The following is a 25,215-nucleotide window of genomic DNA, read 5'->3' on the forward strand; positions in this document are numbered from 1 at the left end:
TGGTTCTCAGTTTGAACTCAAAATCCTTTCTGCAAGATTTTTGTAAGTGTTGCTTTGACCATTTATAAAAGCCGAATAGGGGCAAATAGATAATTACATATTATTTTCAACGACTTTTAAAAGAGGAGAAGTTCTCAATTCGACGTTTTTTATGTTTACCTCAGAACTCTTGGCTGGGTGAACCGATTTTGATGATCCTTTTTTTATTTGAATGTTGATGTTCCCCGTATAGTCCCATATAAATTTCATTGTTGTTAGACCCTTGACTTCGGAGTTTCATGAGAAAACTGTTACCTCAGAACAGATTTGGATTTATTTTTAATTTGAAAGAATATACATCTAGATTGGTTGCATATAAATATTTTTTAAATCATTTCCTTATTGGTTTTTTAACTAAAATAACGAATGAGTATGTCGTCCAAGTAATTGCAATTGCTAATTTGGCTTCCCTGTGACCTACAGTGGTGTTTTTAAGGCTTGTTTGGTTGAGTCTACTTCGTACATACATACAATTAAAATTGAACTTTGTATTCTAGCATTTTTAATTATTCACCGACTCCAAAATTGTTAACCAATATATACTTATTATAATTAGGTTTTAGTGGTTTTAGAAGGCAGATTAAAAGTTTTTAAAATTACATAATCATAGACACAAATTTCACACCATCCATATAGGTATATGTACTACGTACTAGATCTGGCGTTCCGAACACTCGCTATTCAACTGAAGTGTACTGCAATCCGGTATTGGTCGCCATTTTACTTATACTCTATTTAAAGCGCTTTAGCACTGTAGTTTAATGTTTGATTAGACGACGATTGATGTTTTAGCGCTGCAGCGGACTTTAGTTGTAACTCCAGGGGCCTTATTCTCTATCCCGCACGTTATTTTGACAGTGCGTAACAAGCACGTAACACAACGCATCATGTTTAGGACTATAGAAATTTGGCTTACAGAATACCATTCCACGCACATTTCTCGAAGATAACATGACACGGCCGCGTTACGCGTTGACACTATCATACAGAATAAGGGCCCAGATTTTGAAGAGATATTTTATATGGACGTTTATGTCTATAGAATACACACAAATACTTTTAAATTTACTGAAGGGAAATAAACAAACAGTTGATCATAATATTATATTTACGTAACAAAATAACATATTGTATTGCATCTTTTATAACAAATTACTCAGTAGTATTCTTAAAACTCATCATTCTCGAACGGATGGTACTTGTGGCCCAATGATCTGAAAATAAGACAATTTTACATGAACGAGAAAAGCTAGTAGCCAAGGGGTAGTCCATTAACCCATTTACCAGCGGAATGTTTGCCGGCAAACATGACAGCTACATGACATTACGCGTGTCACGGGAATATAACATTACTATGTACTACATAATAGGTTATTTTTCCGTGACACGCATAATGTCATGTAACTGTCATGTTTGCCGGCAAACATTCCGCTGCTAAATGGTTTAATCATGTGAGGCTCGAAAGGGGGGAAAATAAAATCACGAAATATCACAAGGGGTGTTAATGGGATATTACGTGTATTTATTTTACGTTGATGGCGCGATTTAATGTAAAATTTTAAATACCCATTGCACAAACAAAAATACCCGTGATTTTGAGACCGGTAGAGGGTAGTCTAAAACCTCACCACATAACACCAGGGGGGTGGGGGGGAAAAGTCACTAAAACATCACGTGATTAATGAACGACCCCTAAGGAACCAGACGAGAACAAATCCACAAAATTTAAATAGCCATTACCGCTAGCCTATCAAGATTAAAACTTTCATTTTAGACATCAGTGGCAAAAGGTGAAAGTTTCCGAAATGGCATCCAACTATAGGTGCAAATCGCTCTGATGATAATTAGATTCTACAGAAATTCTACATTCTTTTTTATTATTTCTTTGAATGACGAGACGAGGTTGCCGTTCGGCTGATGGTAAACACCTTGAATTACAAAGTATTGTTTGGTATTCCATTACGCTCGCCATCCTGAGACATGAGATGTTAAGTCTTATTACATCCAGTAGTTACAGTGGCTACAATGTCCTTCAAACCGGAACACAACAGTGACTACACACTGTTTGGCCGCAGTAATAGACATTGCAGTAGTACCTACCATTAGTAAAGGAAATTCGACAGGAATCGAGTTATACCGATCCTTCGCCACTGTTAGTCATTATGCCGGCCCTCCCTAAAACTACCCCTAAGTCCACTGTCCCTAGTTTAGTTTTCCATCATCCCAGGTCCGCGCCATCAGCTCCCGAAGGTCCAGGAGTACTCACGCGGTCATGGGCACGAGACGTCCGTTGCAGTCGAAGCTGTCGATGAGCGCGACGTCCTCCGCCGACAGCTTGAAGTCGAACACGTCGAAGTTGCTCGCGATGCGCGACTTGGTCACCGACTTCGGGATCACGATGTTGCCGCGGTCGATCTGATACCTGCATATAAATAAACATTAGTGTACAGCCTGACCGGGAAAATAAAAAACCTTGGTGTATTGTGGTAAAATATGGAATTAACTTCTGTTACAGGACAACGTCAAATTTAAAACAGTTCAGTTTAAATGATTTATCAAAGGAGCATGTATTATTAAAAAACACAAATATGTATGGTCCATCCAAATCCTGTACCCATTAGTTGCGCACACGCCGTACTCATGTCGAATAAATCCAGTTCATTTTGATGATGGGTACACCCATAACAAGTGAAATAACCGTGGTAGCGCATTCTGACGATTAACTATGCTGTGGTTATCGTCACATCCATACGGATACTACGTTTAGGTAAAAAATTACAACGTCCTGATCCAACAAAGGACTCATATACTCTATGGACAAATTAGCTTTTGCTGGCGACATCGCCCGCGTGAAGAAGTTTTCCGGGATAAAAGTCCCGCTATATATTTTCTATAGAAAGAAACCTATAACTTTCCCAACGGTCTTAAACTATCTCCATACAAAATTAAAAATCCGTTCAGTAAATTTTTATAAAATCAATAACATACAGACAGACAGAAAAGGGAACTACAAAGTGTCGACAGATTGTAAACAAAAATGATGTCCCCCCCGTGATCAAGAAGCCTGCAAAGTCTTCGAATCATCGCGAGAAAACTAAAACATTAAAACCGCGATAAAATCCGAAAAATAGTTTAATTTTAAAAATTATATTATTTAAAACGAACAACAGTTATTTCTCCCTTACCTGATCAACACCTGCGCGACAGTCTTGCCAAGTCTATCAGCGATGGCCTTGAGCTTGGGGTCCTCCATCAGCTGAGGGTCGTCGGGCTTCGCCCAGGGTCTGTCCGGCGAGCCGAGCGGAGAGTACGCCGTGATCTTGATGTCAAGGTCCTCGCAGAACTTCTTCAGGCGCGCTTGGTTCAAGTACGGGTGGCATTCCACCTGGAATTTGGGCGCGTTTTAGTAAAAAGCAGAATTGTGCCTTTAGAAATTATCAGAGGTTTGGTTAAATCCTCAACAACATATTTGGAGTGAAATCGTGACGCAAGTTCTATTTACATACTTGATGACATCAAATGTTTCAAATTAGGATATATTACTATGATGATTAGTAACGAACGTCAATATGGCGACGATAGCCTAGTTGGGTGTAGACCAGACTGACGATACGAATGTCCAAAGGTTCAAAACCCAAGGGCACACACCTCTAACTTATCTAAAGTCATGTGTATTTTTTGTAAATTATCAATTGCTTTAACGGTGAAGGAAACCTGCATAGCTGAGAAGTTCTCCATAAGAATTTTGAAGGTATGTGAAGTCTACCAATCCGCACTAGGCCAGCATGGTGTACTAGGGCCTAATCCCTCTCAGTAGTAGAGGAGGATTGTCCCCAGCAGTGAGACAGTATACAATACAGGGCTGATATTATTATCAAAAATGTCAAAAATTAATAATCGCCTATGTCATGGTGAGTGACTCTCTTCTACCATTTATTACCGTGTCACAATCTCACCTGATTAACGACGGGCTTGACGCTGGCACGCTCGAGCAGCCTCTTCAGCTGCTTGGAGTTGAAGTTGGAGACGCCGAGGCTCTTCACCAGGCCCTCCTTTTGCAGCGGCTCGAGGCTCTTCCATGTGTCCACGTAGTCCACCTCGGAGAATTGGATGTTGCCGCTCTCATCCGTTGGGAACAAGGGGCCGTCTTCCTGTTACAATTGATTTTCATTACTATTGATTTGATTTGGAATGTTGTGTCGCCTGCTGAGGGAGAACCATCTCTTGACATCTTGATTATCTGGAACTCATTTCGCTAACCATAAGGTGGAGATAAGTCACTTTGACATGAACTATTTAATAAGGGTGATGGATCATACACGATCCTAACAGCCATTTTCAATAAACGATCCCAATCTCAATCTTCAATCCAATTCCGAGGAGGATCACAATTATAATAACTCATTTGTAAGCGTCCAAAATACTTTCTGATTGACTGGTGCATTTTTTATATAGATTGAAAATTAAGATCATTTATTATAGATAAATAACAATAAATAATAATAATAAAAGAGTTGAACGGACTGCCGAGACGAACGTCCGCAGGATCAAAATTCAAAGGTTTGTGTGATCCCCGTTGATTGACCGCCGCAGACGAAATTCAGCTGGGAGGATTCATGCAACAAGTTCCTATGTTAATTTTTCCTTACGTCGCAAAAATGAGATTTAAAAAAAATCATGTTGGCAAAATTAGAAAAGATAATGATTGATGGTTCCTCCTTTCATGGATTATTGATTTTTTTTTAATGAAAAAGACTTAAAATCATGTGATATATACATATTATATAACATAGAGCCTTTTAATAGTGAACCGTTTTTTGCAACCCACCTTATACGCCTGAGGCCAGTGTATGAGGTACAGATCAAGGTACTCCACGTTGAGGTTGTCGAGGCTCTTCTGCAACGCACCACGCACCAGGTCGGGCCGGTGGAACGTGTTCCACAGCTTGGACGTGATGAACAACTCCTCCCTGGAAACCAGACGTGATTGTACCTTCGGATGTTGCTAAATAACGAAGTTTACATTACAAGAAAAATTTCAGAAGTGAAAAAAATATATTATTGTTAAATGTAGGTAGATGTTGTAACTGACTTTTTGGATGACCAATACCTCAGTCCTCCCCGTGACCATGAAGGCTGCAGTCTTCGAAACTTTGGAAGATAACTTTAGAAATGTGAGATGTTTATGCCATTGGGTTTTGAAATTGTGGGCATGCGTCTCGGCAGCCCATTTCACTTCCAATTAGGCTATCGCCGAAAATGCTACGCAATTATATAAACCCAACTAGATCTCCGTTATCGACCAGAGAAATGTGTGATGTGCTCCCTGACCTTTTGACGACTCCCTCGCTGATCTTGGCAGTGATGGCCTCCCCGACTTCCTTCTCGTTTCCGTACACAAACGCGCAGTCGATGTGCCTGTAGCCGATGTCGATAGCATCCTTAACGGCTTGTGTCACTTCGCCTGGCTTGGACTGGAAGACAAAAATGTATGCCGCAAAACGAGTATTGTTTAAAATTAGTTAGTTGTGATTAACTCACTGCCACCAGCTTGCTTATCTGATGGCTTATGTCGGTGATATTCGTTCTTCTATTTTATTTATTTTATTATATTATATTCAAGTGGCTCACGGCTATCAAAAACAAACACATTTAGGACGAAATGAATACAATAGATGAGCCAACTGCCACCGCAGATATTTCCTCATTACTGATTCGATCACGTAGACAAATACTAAACATAGTTATTATTCTGATATTACTGAAAACATCAGACAAGTCATAATCATTAATGTCTCGTCCTCTCCCAGTGTCCGTCCCGAGTCGAGGTTCGTAACTCGTTAGTGGGTCGCCTTCAGCATAGTCGCTTAATTTTCAAGGGTTGTGAGCGCCTAAGGCACTCCCTAAAGTCCAGTGTATTAATATAAGCCGGTCCTGCCAGGCTAAAGTATAGTCAGGTAAGAACTGACATGCGCAACAGCAGTTATCAGTTAAAGATTGCTTGATGCTTTAATCCCCAACTCTCTTTCCGTGCCCACGATTCGTATTTACAAAGTAATGCCGATCATAGATTATGCCAAACTGAAGTTTAGTTAAACCTTGTGAAGTTTGTAGATATCGGTTTATCTGGTTCAATTGAACTGTGTAGTGGTATCCAATCGATTACCACTCCAGTTTTATCTGTAGTTGCTGAGTTGAGAGGCAGGGCCTTCGTTTACGAATGATATCAATATAACAGTCCTAACTACGTTCGAAACGGTAAGAAAAAATGAATAATGCTCTGCAACTTTAGCATCAGCATAAAGTTTGACATGCTTGCAAATGTCTTTTTAAATTGGTTAGTTGATCCCAAGGTAGGGATTAGAATTTTTATTAAAATCGGCTGTTAGAGCCCTTATGCACAAACACGATACGACGTCGCCACGTGGTACGATGCGACATTGTTTCACACTGTCACGTCGTATAGTGAAAATCTACAATCAACGTAAAATTCACGACACGACATCACAACGTGCCACGAAAACACAGAACCATTATTACCTGACATATACTTGTACTATAAATGCTTTTTACTAAATAACTATGTTACCAATTTCAAATACCTGATTTAAAGACAATATATTTTTTATAATAATAAAATTAACTTGGATGTATCGGCATACACTACTGTTATTTAATTTCCTGTGTCAGATGTTATCATAGTTATCAGTCAATTGAATAAACGCCACATCACTGAGAGATATCTTTATACTCGGGTGCTATACTAGAGTTAATACTATGATATGACCCTTTTGCTTGTTGTCATATCACAAAACAATAATACAGACATGAACATACCATTAGCAGAGTTATTAGGTCCAATAGTATATACTATATAGTAAGTAAAAAAATTGGAAAACTAAAACCAGGATTTGCGGTGAAAATATTCATTATTAATGCATAATTTTTAATGCACATGGCACAATGTTAGAAAAGGTGAATACGAGTATGTGGTTTCATTTAGTAACGGAATGTCAGTAAGGTCAAAAAATAGGTTTAACTGTATACTATTATAGCACCCAACATTATGTACCTCAGTTCACCTTAACTAAACATTTAGTCTCAATGAGCTTTATGATTGAACACTTATTAATTAAGAACTCACTTTCAAATACTCAATTTGATAATTTACATGCAAATTAAGTAATTTATCAACAGAACTTTATGACTAGAAAAAGGTTTCATAAAAACATATTCATTATATAAAAAAATTATCAACTAATTATTTACTGACCTCAATCATTTATGTGAAACGTGATTTAAATAATTGTTTATCTTTAATTTTGTCAGTTCGGCCTGTGTAAAAGCCATTTTTGAGTATAAACAGAATGTTTCTTACAAGTTTTTATTTAACTTGCAATGTTTTGTATATTTGGGTAAAATTTTGGAAAGTAATTTCAAGCATTTATCCCTAACTGATTAAGAGGATTTTTTTAATAATATAATATAATAGTGATATACTTGTGTAGGCACTTATTTTCATCAAGTTTTCAGCGGTTTATATGTAGGAGACAGGATCCAATCATGTATAGAATTTAAATATTTATGTATCATACAGATTTACTTAGTTGTACCTAAATTTCAAAATAGTTGTAGTATTTAGAATATAGCAGATTAAGTATAAAAATTTAATAAAATTGTATAATTGTAAAATGTAGATAGATATTGTAACTTTGAGTTTTCAGACCACACATCAGTCCTCCCCTAGACCATGAAGGCTGCAGTCTTCGAAATGTCAAGAGACAATTATAATATAAAAAACCAAGATAAAATCTAAAATATTGTTTTATATCAATATCTACCAATAATGAATGTTATAGTTCCAATACACATTATTATTTTCATTCTATATTACAGATAAGAATTTCAACTTATTAAAAAAAAATGACTCTTCATAATTATTAAGCCAACTTGTCTTATTGGATGTACCCTGACTGATCCTGAAGCGAGACTTATTAGTCACTATAAGCCACTATGGTTATTCTCACTATTAATAGTCACAATTGGAATTTATCAAAGACAAAAACAAAAAGTATCCTCCCTAAAGCAAAGTACTTCGTGTGCGAATTTATTTCCTACAATCAAAGAATGCTAGCTTAGAAGTTAGGACAGTTAATACTTTGTTGAAACGCAACATAGATTTTAACGAATCATTATAAAGAAATAACTTTTTTTATATACGTGTTCGTGTACATAGTAATTTACCGGCAATTTTAATGAACGTATGACATAAGACCACAACAAAAAATAGCGCTTTACAAACCTTCCATGTCCCCAAACCAAGAATCGGGCAGTTGAGCCCGTTGTAGAACTTAACAAACGGCACTTTTGAGGCCATTTTCACACAATATTCGAATAATATTTTTAAATAATTACAGACGAACTGCAATACGAAATACGACGATGACAGCCGGACGACGGTTGCCAAGTTCAACCAAAGAGAATTATAATATATATGGCAAAGTTCAACCTTTGTATGGGACCAAAGAGCATTACAATACTACGGAAAGTATTGGACATTGAAATCACTACTATAGTTGCTACGTATATTGGAATACTTTGAGTTTGATTTTCGAATTGGATATTTAATCGAAATATCTTGTAACGTAGGTACTTATTAAATAAAAATATTATATTGGTATTTTGATTTTTTATACCCTGTAGATACACGCAAGAGGAAGAAACGGTATTGATTACTTACTAGGTAATATTATTTATCTATCAAAAAATATTCTGAGACGAATATTATCTACAGCTGTTTATAAGACGTCGGTTAACTTTATTGCCTCTCAAGATAAATTCCATATATTCCTATCTACGATAAACCAAGAGTGTGGAAAATATTTTTTATGTAATTTGGCTGTGTAGCTCAAGAAAAATAATATAATTTCTTAGTTACTCATATGAACAATTAACAATAGATTTGATTCTAAGTGAATGAGGATGAAAAAATATGTAACTAAATAATTCTATAAATTTCCGATCTTTTGAGTAAAGCTAGCAACATTTTCAATACTGGACTGCGAAGCGGTAAAGTTTCCCACATCAATTAATAATACAAGGACATTTAAATTATAAAGCCAACAGTCACGACAATATTGTATTCATATTAAATCGTCACCTATACGTTTGTATTGTTCCAATCAATACCTAAGTAGCTATGTCCACTGTCCACTGCGCTGGCTTAAGGCATTGCCCCGCGCAAACGGCCTTGAGCAATTCCATCCATACTTGGCGACGCAGGTGTTTCAATCGGGAATGTATGTACAAAAATTTTGGAATACTTAATTTCTTAAAAAAATATTTTATCTCTTTGAAAATTTTAACTACCAAAATGTTCCTCGCGTTCCTAAAGCGGCGATAGCCTAGTTGGGTGTGGAACGGACTGCCGAGACGAATGTCCGCAGGTTCAAATCCCAAGGGCACACACTTCTGACTTTTCTAAAAATCATGTGTGTATTCTTTGTGAATTTAGCGTTCGCTTTAACGGTGAAGGAAAACATCGTGAGGAAACCTGCACATTTGAGAAATTCTCTAAAAGAATTTCGAAGGTGTGTGAAGTCTACCAACCCGCACTAGGCCAGCGTGGTGGACTAAGGCCTAATCCCTCTCAGTAGTAGAGGAGGCCCGTGCTCAGCAGTGGGCAAGTATTATAATACAGGGCTGATATTATTATTATATTAAATGTTCCTCATTAAATTTTTTATCTAACCGTGTTGGTTTCAAATTAAAATGATATGTACTTAAGGAGATTTCTGGAAACAAAAAAAATTGTGGCATTGTCATTATAAAATTAATGATACTATATCCACATAGTAAAAAATATATATAACCAAAGTAAAATAACATTTGTAGTCGTATAAAATCCAATATTTTTCTAAATGTACTTATTATTTTCGAATATACATCTTCTAGAAATTCGTTTAGCACACCGTCTTGGATGTTACACAGCATTAATCGTGTTGGCCGAAATTACAACGGTACCGAAGTATATCGTAATTTTTTATTATATTTTGTAGTTTATGAAGAACGGTCCGTAACTAGTTTATCTACCATTAGAAAATCTAGCTACAATATGAATATTTTTGAACACTTGGGTAGTGGTTGTGAATCTGCGACCTTTGTCAGCCGTCGTCTTATTTACCACTAGATTATCGGTTATGGTTTGGTATAATAATTGTTCTAAAGATTGTTGGTGTCTGTTAACTTTACCTTTTTCCTTGATGCGATCAACATAATACGTGTTACACCTTTACCAACTAAAACCATGGGAAATGCTAATTGTGACACATATATTCAATCTGCATTGCAAACAACACGCACATAAGCACTTATTTTAGTACCTACAGTGTACTGGTTAGCCTTGATTGTAGACGTAATGAATAATGTACTACATACCTTATGAAAGATAGACTCACATTGGTTTGCCGGCCTGATAGAGCTTGCTGGTCTGTTATAACGCAGTCTTAATCGTATTGGAAGACGGAGTGCGAAAATCAGCCTAGCCTTTAAACAAATGTTTTTTGAAAAGGGTCAGAAAGTATATGTTTTCGTTTTTCCGGGGACTATTTTGGTGGGCGATCGTCTTGCGCCCCCTTAGGCCTGAGTGCCATACGCTCTTTACACTTACTTTGGGTTTTGACTTGGTTATAAACATTGTTGTTTCTGCTTTTAATAATATTTTTTATGGATTTTCTATTGCAGGAGTATACATATAAGTTTTGCTAACCTAGCTTCTTATATTTTTTTTTATTAAAGCCTCGGCAGTGAGGTGAAGCCCAAGGTAAATGTCAACCGGTAAGGAACGACAGTATCCTTTGACAGTTGACACAATTATGCCGGCTTCCTAATTGCTTGTTCACGCTTCGCTTGGAGAACCGCATGCCATATGACGAGAAACACGTGTACCACCAATCAGTTCCACCACTTAATGGCGCTGAAAATATCTATGAGCTATTGAAATTTTTGTTACTGATTGGGATAGAAGAGGCTACGAAGCTTTGATTACGCAAGCCGAATACTCGATATCAGCTTATCCTAGCTAATTATTCTAAGAATTGTAATATAAACACCTCGGGAGGATAGATGACCCGATTCATTATTTGGAAACACAACAACTCTTAGGCTATATTAGGATAGTACTACGCACCCCCGCATCGGTTCGTGCTGGACAGACGGGAGAGATAGTGTCCCCAGCATGCAAGGAAAGAAAGCTTCGCGAATACCGAATGCGCCTTATAGATTGCCAAGATTTATGAAGCTCGTAGTAGAGTAACGTTAAAGCGATACCTCAAGGTCCATTTTCATACATTTTGTTTCACCTTTAATCTGGGTTAAATTAAAATGGTCTTTAATTAAATTTCGTCAAAAAATTTAAAATTTTAAAGGCCGAAATATCCATGATTATTAATTATTTTTACGTTTTCTTTCAACTGCGAGAACTAATCACTAACTAGACGTGAATTTAAATTCTTTACTTGCCAATACTTGTTTAGTTACCCAGATTAAAGGTGAAACAAAATGTATGAAAATGGACCTTGAGGTATCGCCTTAATGCTTTTTTGTTTATATTAATCGCATTTTTACTAATTAATGAAACTTATATATATTTTTTTCATACGCGTCTTTGAAGAACGAAGATTTGCTACTAAACATCGTGGTTCTCCAATCGATAGGTTTTCAAAAATAAGTACCTACTCAGGTAATATTCTAACACATTTCCGTGGTCTATGTTAGTATTTAAGACGGCATTAAGTATTATGCCGCTTTCAGTCTAAAAACATTATAGAAGAAAGAAGCGATGCGAAGTCAAAGAAATATAACCAACCTTCCAAGTGCCCAGGCCGAAGGCGGGTATCGTTTGGCCATTATTCAATTTAACGACTGGTACGGGCGCCATTTTTACAAACTTTTTCACACAACCACACAGCGAGGCGAAGGAACACTGAGTGAACTGTCTTATCGTTTAACTCTTGTAATAAATTACGTAATCGACGATCCCGCTGCGATTGATAACTTATCAGGGGGCAATTGATGTTTATTATTTTATTGAAGCGTACTATTTTTTTACTACGTATTTTCTAGACCTAATCGGTATTGTAACCAAATTAACAAATTTTAAAAGTTGAATAATTTATTTTTAGAGAAACAGTTGTGTAAATTGAGCTAAACATGTCTAGGTATTTAATTCTTCTACCAACATTTGTCCTTCGGCAATGTGTCGAGCACGCGTATTCAAGCGTGTTGAAACTAAAAAAACTTAAGGGGCAACGAGTCATGATCACCTGAGGATATGAGACATCCACCACTCCCAAGTTATATCCACTATACACGTACTAATTGGAAGAGATAAATAAGATTTGTATACATCGGTACCTCGAACTTTTTAATTATTACTAATTCTTTGCCGGATGCCCATGCACGGATGAACATTTGTCGCGGCACTAGACACAGTCTGGTGTGCCTCAGCGGCGAAAGTTGAAATTTTCCGAAAAGGAATCCGACACAACATATAGGTACTTATGTGCATAAATGCGGTCTGCAAATCGTTCTGATGATAATTAGATTCTATATAAAGAGAAGCCGGGAATCTGGTTATATGGACCCTTCACCACTGGTGTACGTCATATGGTTGTAGTATATTCACATTTAGGCCTATGAGGTCTCGCGAACATTGCTTACTTTTGCAGTCGATAAGTCGGGAGATTCCAGTAGAGACGCCTACGCTAAAAATAAAAATAATTATATATCATAGACATATTTAAAAAAGGGAACTTTTGACAGATCCCTCTGGATATTTAGAGAAGTGCAGTGGACTTCATGTGGCTGATGATGATAATGATGATGGCAGTTGCAGCCTCAGTAGGCGTGAAGGTCCATGCGGGAGCAAAAAACCGTCACTGATTTCAACTAAAGTAATATCGGTCCTGTATTATATACCGTCCCACTGCTAGGCACGCGCATCCTCTACTACTGAGAGGGATGAGGACTTAGTCCACCACGCTAGCCTAGTGCGGATTGGTAGACTTCACACACCTTCAAAATTTCTATAGAGGATTTCTCAGGTTTCCTCACGATATTTTCCTTCACCGTTAAAATAAGCGATAATTTACAAAGAATAGACACATTTTATTTTAGAGAAGTCAGAGGTGTGTGCCCTTGGAAATTAAACCTGCGGACATTCTTCTCTGCAGTCCATTCCACACCCAACTAGGCTATCGCCGCTTCAACTATAACTATACATTTCAACTGTACTTTAAAAAAATTGTGGCGTTCGCTGCACGCCGCGCCGCCCCTTTTCATGTGGACATGTTCTCTCTGGTCCCCCCTTATTGCGCCACTGTTACAGATAATCCAATATCACTGTTGATAAATCTGCTCTCAATTTGTTAATTTCATTTTGCTAAGGTTGTCAACAGTGATAGCAATGCACTCTCCGGAACCTGAAATCTCTTTTATAATTTATTGGTCATCAGTCTTGCCATGTATAATTAGGGTAAATGCACCATAATTCGTCATAATTTATTTTCAAGGTAATAATTAATAAATAAATTAATTGCTTTTAGTTGTCGAAGTCTCCAATTAGAGCTCTAGAATATGGAGCTTTTATTGTATAAAACACGGTATTATTGTCCCTTCAACAATAATCCTCGATTTAAACATGAAGGCACTTTCTACTGGTCCAAACTCCAAAACCCTAGTCTACATCCACTGGAGAGTAGGAATAGCATGAATAAGCGTTTTATCATAAATAAACTCGACTAACGAGCTATTCAAGAATTCCTTCATAAGACGATGTTGTGCCTATTAATATAACGCGCGTTTGTGAGTGTAACGATTTGATTGTTGCATGCGAATTGGTTTACAGCTTGCACAATTCACTAGCGCGATTTACTTTTCAGCTAGCGTCCTCTCTTGACGCAGTTTGTAAAGGGCATTCCCTAAAATACCATTTCGAAACGTAAGCAAAGAATAAAATATAAATATTAAAGCTTTGTAAACAAACCCATTAAACAATGTAGTTAGTTAAGAATTCTTTGTTAGAAAACTTTGATCATGATGCTCAATGTCAAGTTATGTAATATCTCAAGTTGTAGAAACGAAAAATTGAGGAATTTCTATTTCAAATCCGGTATTTTCGTAATAAAAGTTACTTTAGTTCCCACGTGCTTGGCTCGATTTGTCATCGCATTATAAGGTGTCCCGTAAATAGTAGGGAAAGATGACTAGAAGTGGCTCTACCAGACATAAAAAATGACCTCTATAAAAGTATCACCATCAACGAAATATTGAGAATTACTGTATCTATATTTTCGAAAAGTCGCCTATTGACATGTGTTTTGTTGCTGTATGCACAAATAATCAGATCTAACATGCCGAATTATCAACTAATTGCCTAAAAAGTAATACTCTTCTTTTTTCTTAAAAAAAAATACTGTAAGCGTTTTGCCCTTTGGTGGTGGAAAAAGAATATATCGAATTTCATATCAAACCCTTTTATGGAAATATTACGGAATAAAGAAAAGAGTGGAAACACATGTCGTCAATTTATTGACATTACCAGTGTCGCAGAACTTATTCACATACTATCATCCCTCCATTATAATTAGCCAAAATCAACAATCGCGATAAAATCTATAACACAAAATCATTTGCATTAAAAGTAACCTTATTAACATTGGCATAAAATTTATATTGTAAAAAATAACATGACGCCATACGACATTTTCCTTCTGTTTTAAATTTAGAACTCAATTCTATGTAATACCGCTACCCCACGCTAGATGGAGCTTATCATAACAACTCTATGATTGAGGGTATAAGAGAAATTATTGAATAACACACAGTGCGTTACCCATGCCGGTAATAGTGTTGCACACATCCTATGCTCTTTTGTAAACTTATCGATAGTGTTGAAATAAAACAATTTTTCAAATTTTATTTATGTTTAAAATTCGCGTAAACATAAGAAAGCATTATCGACAGTGAAAATGCAAATAACATGATGCAAATTTGGTAAGCACAGGAAAAGTTGTTGGAACTGTTTTGATTATAATTTTAAATAAATAATTGCAAAATTATTTTAAATGTTAAAATTCTTAAGATTTTCAAAAAGTATCTATGTTAAATAACAATATCAATAATACGTACTCGCTTACATGTTACAAATTCTTGAGTTACCCTGAAATATACATACACGCACGGCACATATGTATTCTTACATCACTCAAAAGTTTAGACAGAGACACCGCGCTGTGTGTGAAAGGGACAACAATATCACAAGGCAAGCTATACGCGAGCAGGACGAGATTTCGGTTCGGACACAACTGGGCGCGGGCAATGCGCGCGAGATATGTTTTGACAAACTGATATTATAAACTGCCGATATCGTTGAAGTATTGATTTAAATTAATAAATATATATTTTTTATTTTTAACAAATAGCGAACGAGAACCTGTTAGGATCGGCTTATATGAAAGCCTCGCCACTGGTATATAGTTCACACCTTGTTCGCGTAAACTACAGTTTGAAATAATTTGAAGGTTATTCCAAAATGTATTGCCGAAGCGTTTTTTTTCCTGATGCTATAAAACAATATGTATTCTTAATAGCATGAACATGAATAGGGAGATGCATAAATCCCGTTTCTTGTATATTATCTTAGTTACTTACTTGTGCTAGGTCTTTTATATGTGAGAGTTCGCCTGAGTAGGTGACCCCAGCAATGTATATTTCTGCCGCTAGCAACAGTGTGTAGTCACTGTTCTGTTCCGGTTTGAAGAACATTGTACCCAGGGCAACTACTGGACATAGTAAGACTTAACATCTCATGTCTCAGGATGGCGAGCAAATGGCGAGTGCAGTGGAGGACCAAACAAACAATAATTTGTCATTCAAGTTGTTAGATGGTGTTTCTACTGTTTATAAACGGTCGTATCGCTAAGCGAAACAAAAAAATCGGAGTAATTATTTCTCTGAGAAACTTGTATTTTGTCATTTAACAAAATATAAATTAAGCAAGAATAATTAAAAACCTTATAAACAGCTTTGCACGGTTAAAAAATGGTTTTTATTTGAAGAAAAAAATTAAGCATGCATCAGCGCCTGTGGGGCAAGAATAGCTTTTTTTCTACAATAAAAGTTGAGTTTGATACCTTTTTAAATTTTCTAGTAACAGCCCAATATTTTTGGGCGAAAGGGTGAAATAAACGAAAAGAGTACCCTTTTTAGGGATTTCCGAATAATATTGTAAAATCAATAAAAAACAAATTGAGAAAAAAAATAATTTATTAATATACAAAAAGAATGTCTTCAATACTTAACTGCGTGCTTAAACTTAATACAATAAGCTCTGTTATCCGTTATATAAATCACTTTGCAACCTAAATTCGTTATATAAACATGCGTTACATTGCAGCTGCTTTAGGAATGAGAGCTTGGAACAAACATCACGCCTTGCCCGCTGGGGTACAGACAAAGTCGCAACATGCTTCCATGTTGAGTCATTTTTATTAGCAACAAGTTTATTGACAAAGTACGGGGCACAAATCACTATTCTGAGATTATTTAGATTTTAGTGCTCGTATTGGGTTCTGAATCAATCAATGGGACTTTGCACACGATTTTTTGCAAAGGAACTGACTGCCACGCGTTTAAGGTCGGTTCCAATGTAGCTCGGTGCAACTCATACATAAACACAAGTTCAAAGCGGTCTTAGTTGAATTTTAGGTGCAAACCAACTCGTTTACACGTAGAAGCCTAAGTATATACCAAAGCTGTGCCAAGGAATAGAACCACATTTAACTGTATATTACTTAGTATTAGAAACTATATTCACTTTGAGTAGTATGCATAAAAAGCATTATTTCATACTATTTCTGTTATTCAAGTTATATCCACGGAACGTGAGCGCTACACGAATAAGGAATGGATTTTTTACATAATTCAGCATTGTACGTGCAGGACAGACATAAAAACAAACCTGTCACTTTTTGCACCTTTAAATATAAACTATTTTAATTAACGATTTGATTCAAGCCCTTTGATACATGAAAATATTTGAATAAATACAGAATATAAAAGATTTTTTTTCATTCACTGAGGGTACTTATATTTCCGCGCCGACATTCGCTAACTTCACTAGCGTTTGATAACAACGCCATCTGTTGACTGCCCGCGCTAACTTCAAATACAAACATACATACAATCTTCGCTTAGCATACGATTAATGCGACTAAAATAAGTTATTTATCAAAGCCGATGAATATATGACAGGTTTGTTTGGCTAAGCATATTAATAAGGCCGTATAATCGACGAGGCACAACACAATTTTGAATTATAGATCCTACTTAGTTAACTAACTGAATATTAGACCGTAAAGGTGCGTATGACGGTCTTTTTCATAGATATATATTAACATTCCTGCCAGTTAAGGGCAGATAGTCGTCTGATTACATCTAACAATTAAAGACAAGCGATTTTGGTCCATATCCCTGGACCATGAAAATGTATACTTCTAATAGCAACTCTCATTTTATGATTTATTTTCAGAATCGATCTAACGATAGCTATCTGGATTGATCGATTCGTTTTTCGAATCAAAATATTTAAACACTTTTCATACATTCATCGGATTTGATTATGTATATATAACATTTTAGAATGTTTTTCTGTGCACGGCGCGGTGTCCCTCCTCGTCGTACTCGCGTTTAGAGACCCACATCTTGCGGAATGTGTCGAGCGACGCGAGAATAGAACCGCCTATCCACGTAGAGTAGAGACGCTCTTGTGGTGCTGAGATCTGAAAATATGGTTAAGTTAATAAGCAATGTAGCTTCTTATTAGTGAAAAAAAAAACTACATCGGTTTAGTAGTTTTTGAAATTAGAGCATTCAAACAAACAAGCTCTTATTTTTTATTTTAATAATTAAAAAAATTCTTTTTGCATGACCATAACCGTTTTTTAATCAAGCCAGTTCAGGAATCATTGGCCTGAAAAGTGAACCTCACCAAGGTACCAGCCCCGGAGTCCACTTACCCTGATCTTCATGTCCTTGGGCGCCAGCCTCCTTATCTCGGCCAGCAGCCTGTCTCCGAACCCTCGGAACAGCGTGGAGCCGCCGCTCAGCACGATGTTCTGGTACAGCACCTTCCGCAGATCCATGTCAGACTTCTGAATCGCGAACATGAGCACCTCGTGGAGTCCTACGGGATAAAAAATCATGTCCTCATTATACAGTATCATTTTGTCATTGCTTCTGCGTAAATCTTTGCATATTCCCGCCGCGACTCGTGCGCCGAATATGTATCGAACGAATGCTAAAGGCCGTCTGCTCGGGGGAGGCTCTTAACTGACATGCGAACGCTAGCTAGCTCCCCCCCCCCCCCTCCCGGATAATTCTTGTGTGCGTGGACTCCACACCGAATGCACGCACATGCACGGGGGACATTTGACGCGGCCCTAGGCACACAGTGAATGTGTGTATACCTCATTGTTGTAAGTACACATTGAGGCCTATGAGGGACTTGCGAACATTTAAAATACTTTATTTATCACGTAGGCGAACAAAGTTGCACTTATGATACGTCAAAACAAAGCATAGGAATAATTATTATTATTTCTAAACAACTATTAAAATTACTTATATAACTATTTAAATTTCCCTTCCCTTTCCCCTCCACCCAACCTAAGATGGTTCCTTATCCTTCCGCCAGACTTCCTTCCCAACTATCCCTTCCCTCTTTCCTCCAGGGCCCTGCAGTCTCTAAGCTGGGGGCACCTAGTATCTCATTCGCTGTTTTCTGTCGGTGTTGACTGCGGGTCTGTATCCAAAAAAAGACCCTAACAAGCCTCAATATTTATTTATTACGCTTGACACAGCAATCAAGTGTAGTCGCTTGAGCAATTGAGTGGGACAATATTAAATCATTATCAATAAAACTGTGAAATACATATATCATTCTGTCTTATAATTTTCATCATTCCGTCTAATAAATATTAATTATAGGCTTACCTTCACACTCCTCGCCAATGAGATCAGGTCTGAACAGCACTTCTGGCGCTCGGAACCGCGCCGGCCCGATCTGAAATGAATGGAATCTATATGTCTAATGCTGCAATAAAGTCTAAAATTGGATAATTAATAACTTTTTTTTTATACAAGCATCGCAAAGTGGAGTGGAGTCCAATAAAATGACGACTGACGGGAGATCCTTATAATTACAATTTGATTGGAAATGTAATGGCTCGTAATTTCAAAGCCCGTATTCACAAACTTTACTTAACTAAGTACGAAGCAATGCTGTGATAACAGATCTGTTTCTGTACTCTCGGCATGACAGCCTTCGAAGTGCGCAGGCGCAGGGGCGCTGTGGTTGGCTATTGGCCGTCATATAAACAGAGCCATACAACACTATGTAATTACCGCATTATGCGTTCGGGTTCACTGTGTGTCCTAATAGTATCGTCTGTAAGATTGTTTGCTTGTCCCATTATAATTGTTGTTGCCCCTCGAGGCAACTTGAACAGAATATGTTTTCCTACTCTCTAAGCAGGTTGTGAAACAGAGCTCGCGCTGTTGAGCCTACGGCTCTCCTAATGGAACATTCCAGAAAAAGCCTGCCCTGTCGTAATGGAACATTCCAGAAGCCAGTCTGATACCTCGAGCTGCGTGCCGTCGGGCAGCGTGTACTGCGCACGCTCCGTCTCGAGCGTCTCCTCCTTGAGCGGGTTGGGTGAGAGGTAGCAGGCGCGCTCCTTGATGGCCTTCACGATCTCCAGCTCCGCAGACGTGCGCAGGTTCACGCCCTCCTTGCGCAGGAGCAGTCTAAATGAATAAGAGATAAAATTACTTTATTATTATATAATTTTTTTCCTGCGGTTTTGCCTACGTGATCAAGTTTTGCGGGATATAAAGTAGCCTATAGCACATAGGAGGAATATAGCTTTATATTAGTGAAAAAAAAATATTGGATTAGTAGTTCCTAAGATTAGCATGTTCAAACAAAATCTTCAGCTTTATAGCAAAGTGCCTGTTTGGTCAATGTATATGAGCCGTGTGCCAAGAAGTCCTGGTATAGGTTTCCATGTCAGACAATATTGCATTTTTAACAAGTTTTGCTGGATCACTGGGTTCCCCTGAATTGGTTGGGTTAGGTAGATGGTGGTCATGAAAACTTAACCAAAACTTTTTCTACAATATTTTTGGAAGGTTGTTGAAGGGGAAGGTCTAAGGTTTGAAATAAAGGCACATGAAAGAAGACTGCAGAGGGAGGGGCTACCAATGAAAATCACCCTCTGAGGAGACCTTTAAATACAGCAGAAGTGGATACAGTACTGATCTATTAATGAAAGGAGGGGAAAAAATTATGGGGTAAGGATGTTGACCTTTAAAAACCTTAAAAATAGTTACAATAAAGATATTTATGCTTAAGTCGTAACCTTCATTGATGTACTGTCTCCAATCATCATTATTGTAGCCAGTGTGACTACTGGACATAATGAGACTTAACATCTCATGTCTCAGGATGGCGAGCGCAGTGGAATACCAAACAATACAATCAATACTTTGTAATTCTAAGTGTTGGATGGTGTTTCTGCTGTTTATTGACGGCCGTATCGCTTACCATCAGGCGAACGGCAAGCTCGTCTCATCATTAATTTTTTTTGTAATCTGAGAGTAATATATGTCTCCACTGACCTGAGATACCGCGTGACGTCACGTCCGGCCACATCCACCCTCATGATGCTGTGCGGCATCGCGAACCCCTCGTAGATGGGCACTGCGTGGGTGACGCCGTCGCCGGAGTCCAGCACCACGCCTGTCGTACGCCCTGTCGCGTATCTAGAACACAGGAGGGATCTCGTGTTTGATATTATATATAACTAGCTTCCGCCCGCAGCTTCGCCCGCGTGGATTTCGGATTTCAAAAATGGAGAAGGTGCTCAATTTGTCGGGATGTTTTTTTAATTTATGGTGGTATGCAGGTGGTCCGATTGTCCGGTCAGGGTCTGATGATGGGATCCTGGTGAAATCGAAGGAACTTTAAACCATTAAGGTTGCACACGAAATGACGGAAGCTTAAAAAATGGAGTAACTTCTCCCGTTTTCCCAACATTTTCCATCACTGCTATGCTCCTATTAATTGTAGCGTGATGAAAAGTATACTATAGCTCAGGAGTATGAAAAATAATTGTACCAAGTTAAGTTAAAATCCGTCGAGTAGTTTTTGTTTCTATAACGGTTATACAGACAGACAGACAAAAATTTTACTAATTGCATTTTTGGCATCAGTATCGATCCCTAATCACCCCCAGTTATTTTGGAAATATATTTCATGTACAGAATTGACCTCTCTACAGATTTATTATAAGTATAGATATGCAAAAGTAGCTCAAAAATGGTCAATAACGAAAACATGCATTTTAAAGTAAAACAAAAGAAATAATATCGTGAAGCCAACCAAATAACTAATGATATATTGAATTTTGTGACTGTTCAATTTAGTCGGGTCCGCGATATCACTTTTGTTGAGTTTCAGAACGCGACATTACATTACATTATTATATTCTGTGCTCCAACGCACACTGCTTTGATGTTAGGAACAAACCTACATTGCTTAGACAACAGTGAACTTTATACAATAGCAATAAAGCTCAAATTGACTCTACGTATTAGTTAGAAAACGTTTGTATGGGAAATAGAAAAATGCTGTTTTGAGGATTTTCCCGGCAATTATTCGAATTTTTCTCACCTTTTAAACCTTCCCTAGACCTCCACGAATAATTCAAGACCAAGATAAGATAAATCCGTTCAGCCGTTCTCGAGTTTTAGCGAGACTAACGAACAGCAATTCATTTTTATATATATAGATAATCATATTTTCTCGTATAGCATCCATACATTACAAAAGAGAAATATACAAAGCAATATACAAATAACCTACTTACACAAAATGCGTGAGAGTTAAAAAAACCTACTAAATTAAACTATATGTTATAATGGTGAAAGATTTTATAGCAAAGTTTGACTTTTTAACCATTTTTGGGTAAACAATCCTCATCGCCTTTTTGAATTTTACTGGATAGGCACCACCGCAGTGTCTATTTCTGCCGTCAGGCAGCAGTGTAGTCACTTGTGCTCCAGTTTGAAGGACATTGTAGCCCGTGTAACTACTGGACATAATAAGACTTAACATCTCATGTCTCAGGATGGCGAGCGCAGTGGAATACCAAACGATACTGTCATTCAAAGAGTTGGATGGTGTTTCTACTGTTTATAGGCGGCCGTCTCGCTTACAATCAGGCAAACGGTAAGCTCGCCTCTTCATTTAAAGAAATAAAAAAAAACTCTCTCAAAAATGAACCAATCAGAGCAAAGTGTTTTTGACATGTTTACAAATGAGTTATTTTGATTGGTTCATTCTCGCGAATCGGATTGAAGGTTGAGATTGGGACATCTCTTAAGACAGTAAGCGTCGTATAGTAAACAAACTGTATAATTATAAAGGTAGGTATATTGATAACTTTGATTTTTTCGATGACCAACACCTCAATCTCCCGTGTGACCATGAAGGCTGCAGTCTTCAAAACGTCGGCAGAAAATTATAATATAAAAACAGCGATATTTTTTTCAGTGTCTAACATACACGTAATAGGAATCATTATGGAAAATCTGGATGTTAGTAAAAACATTTTAATATTATTGCGAAATGAACTCAGTACATATTATATCATATTAGGAAAATTTTCTACTCACAAACTTAACACTGCCTGCATGGAGAGGAACAGCGCGGGCACGTTGAATGTTTCAAAGAACACCTCTGCTGACTTCTCCCTGTTGCGGCGAGGGTTCAAAGGCGCCTCCGTCAACAGCACCGGGTGCTCCTCTGAGAATGTGGACAGCTGATCCTGTGTGATGATTGAAGTTAAACAGTAACTATAAAATATTTCATTGTAGTAGTGAGCTTTTAAACTCTCTTTTTTTTTTGTTAAGTAACAGTATTTTGTTGGTAGTAATATTTTGTATGTGTTTTTGGAAACATTTTTTATGGGAAATAATAATGGTTCTCTTTGATAAGAACAGGGATTCCTGCAGTAGTTTTTTTCATGCCACCCTGCTGCCTAAAATAGAAATCCCTTTCTCATCAATGCAAGGAAGTGGAGGCCACGAAGTTTCCTAAATTTAAAAATGAGTTTGTTTATTATGCCTTTGAGCCTTTATTACTCAAACCAGTGGTCATAGAATTTTGCATATAAGCTGTGGGAATACAGGACATGGCATCCCTCATCCAGAAAAAGAGACTATTCCTGAGGGATAGGAATTGGTTTACAAAAACTATTATACAGCCCCGTTTACACTTAGCATGCCAATCTTTGAAAACCAAAGGATTGGAGTATGAGCCTACATGTAATATAGCAATTACCTTTCCTCTTATTGTAATTATCCTAATAGAAATACAGTTGACGAAACGGCTTTACTTTGCATGAGTTTATGAAGACACATTCTTAAACGCATAGCTTCCTGAAATTATTGTTTTATTTACCTTGCTGTATATATAATTCCACACTTTCTCCATATCATTCCAGTCAGTGACAATGCCATGCTCCATGGGGTATTTGATGCTGAGCAGGCCACGGTGCTCTTCAGCGCGAGGGCCCACGAACAGCTCGCCTTCTAGCGCGCCCGCCATCACGCGCACGTGTTTTGGGCGGCCGATGCTGTGAGATAGACAAAATTACATTGGATATGTTTTGTAAGTACTGTCACATAACACTGTTGGTAAATCTTTTTTATTGCCTTAATAGGCAAATGAGCAAGCGCCCATGGCCTTTGCAATGCCAGAGGCACAACAATCCATTGCCAACTTGGAAGAGAGCACTCATATTTAAGCCTTGTTTAAAGAAGGTCAAGCACAATTAATCAAATTCTTATGAAGAATTCTTAGGTATGTATGTTTGCTTATGGTGTTCTCCTTTAATGTTAAAGCGAGCAATAATTCATAGTCAATACAGAGATAGCTTCAAAAAGTCAGAAGTGTGTGCTTTGGGTTTTTTTTTGTGCAGTCTTCAGCTTGGTTGATTGTTCTGTTCCAAACTAGGCTATCATTGCTTTATTTATGTAATACATATTCATAATGCTTTTTAGGTACAAAGTGTAATTTTGATAATACTAAGAATTATATGACTAATAATTTGTCGACCATGGTATTGAGTTCTGCTTTATTTTGTACCAAAATTACAATAATTTTTAGAGAAAATATGTTCTATTCTGAACCTAACTTATAATATGTATGACTATGATTAAATACAATAAGCTCAGTATGATAACTAACATAAATTTCATGTTCAAAAAGTCATGTACTAGATCTTTTTAATTATAGTCCCTCACTACAAAAAAACACATGAGTGAATTAATTGTTGGAACGAAAAATGGAGTTTATTTATATACTATAATACTTGATCAAAGGATTCTTCTCAGAATTTCAATATAGTAGCCATAGTTTAAGGTGTATCTGTATGTCTGTCTGGGGCATTATAACTCCTAAACGAATGGACCGATATTGATGCGGTTTTTTCATACGCAATTTCAATTCCACCTTGAACTAAAGACACACTAAACATTATACTATAGTGTAACAATTACTTACTAATTTGGGAATCTGCATTTTGGTATCTGGTCGCCAGCAAAGCCCGCTTTAATGACTCCGGAGCCCTACGGAACGCCGGTACAGTTAAAAAAAACAATTACAACTTTGTTGACGTAATAATGACTCACAACTCATTATTTATGCATAAATTTTCACTTGACTATTACTATATTATTGTTTTAATGTTTATTCTTGACCTATTATTATCAAGTGCCATGCTAACGTGATTCCTTTTGGAAAATTATAGCAGTAAAAATTAGTTGTGCCAAATTGATAGAAATAGGTTTTTGTAAAGAAATATAAACTTATTTACGTTGTCTATAACGACGGGTTGATTTACAATCACGTCGTTTAACTCCATTGTGTGTTAATTTAATCAATAAATACTTTAAATACTGTATTTTTCAATAAATTTCACTTAGACTACACATCGGTACTTCTTGTCCTGTGTTCCATAAACAATAAAAGTGGGAAGACCTATAACGTTC

At 37.1% G+C, this 25,215-nt stretch overlaps 2 protein-coding genes across 3 annotated transcripts; both read right to left on the bottom strand.

Moving 5' to 3' along the window:
- Window positions 1–1,129: 1,129 nt before the first annotated feature.
- LOC115451446 (aldo-keto reductase family 1 member B1) lies at window positions 1,130–12,040 on the bottom strand. 2 transcript variants are annotated; one of them, XM_030179767.1, is made up of 7 exons: window positions 11,906–12,040; window positions 5,371–5,513; window positions 4,868–5,009; window positions 3,996–4,190; window positions 3,225–3,424; window positions 2,306–2,461; window positions 1,130–1,253 (listed from the first exon to the last, which is right to left on the bottom strand). In XM_030179767.1, the coding sequence occupies exons 1-7, from the start codon at window positions 11,975–11,977 to the stop codon at window positions 1,208–1,210; spliced, it is 954 nt and encodes a 317-aa protein (XP_030035627.1). In that variant the 5' UTR covers window positions 11,978–12,040; the 3' UTR covers window positions 1,130–1,207. The 2 variants fall into 2 exon arrangements, with proteins under 2 accessions (XP_030035627.1, XP_030035626.1); XM_030179766.2 differs by lacking the exon at window positions 11,906–12,040 and adding an exon at window positions 8,342–8,567.
- A 4,307-nt stretch (window positions 12,041–16,347) lies between these two features.
- Window positions 16,348–25,203, bottom strand: LOC115451444 (alpha-centractin). Its single transcript, XM_030179764.2, has 9 exons — window positions 25,041–25,203; window positions 24,728–24,792; window positions 23,624–23,798; window positions 22,837–22,988; window positions 20,779–20,922; window positions 19,740–19,905; window positions 19,093–19,162; window positions 18,117–18,283; window positions 16,348–17,879 (listed from the first exon to the last, which is right to left on the bottom strand). Exons 1-9 carry the CDS (start codon window positions 25,086–25,088, stop codon window positions 17,736–17,738), a joined length of 1,131 nt encoding a protein of 376 aa, XP_030035624.1. The 5' UTR covers window positions 25,089–25,203; the 3' UTR covers window positions 16,348–17,735.
- Between the last annotated feature and the right edge of the window lie 12 nt (window positions 25,204–25,215).

Source organism: Manduca sexta, chromosome 26, assembly GCF_014839805.1.
Source record: "Manduca sexta isolate Smith_Timp_Sample1 chromosome 26, JHU_Msex_v1.0, whole genome shotgun sequence".
Taxonomy (NCBI): domain Eukaryota; kingdom Metazoa; phylum Arthropoda; class Insecta; order Lepidoptera; family Sphingidae; genus Manduca; species Manduca sexta.

Excerpts from the sequence above, each read along its gene's own strand:
- LOC115451446 (XM_030179766.2), bottom strand. The coding sequence starts at position 8,416 with ATGGCCTCAAAAGTGCCGTTTGTTAAGTTCTACAACGGGCTCAACTGC. Across the intron at positions 5,514-8,341 it reads TTGGTTTGGGGACATGGAAG|TCCAAGCCAGGCGAAGTGAC; the intron begins GTTTGTAAAGCG and ends TTTGTCTTCCAG. Across the intron at positions 4,191-4,867 it reads ACTGGCCTCAGGCGTATAAG|GAAGACGGCCCCTTGTTCCC; the intron begins GTGGGTTGCAAA and ends CAATTGTAACAG.
- LOC115451444 (XM_030179764.2), bottom strand. The coding sequence starts at position 25,088 with ATGGAGTTAAACGACGTGATTGTAAATCAACCCGTCGTTATAGACAAC. Across the intron at positions 23,799-24,727 it reads AAATGCAGATTCCCAAATTA|CATCGGCCGCCCAAAACACG; the intron begins GTAAGTAATTGT and ends TCTATCTCACAG. Across the intron at positions 20,923-22,836 it reads ATGCAGGCAGTGTTAAGTTT|ATACGCGACAGGGCGTACGA; the intron begins GTGAGTAGAAAA and ends CCTGTGTTCTAG.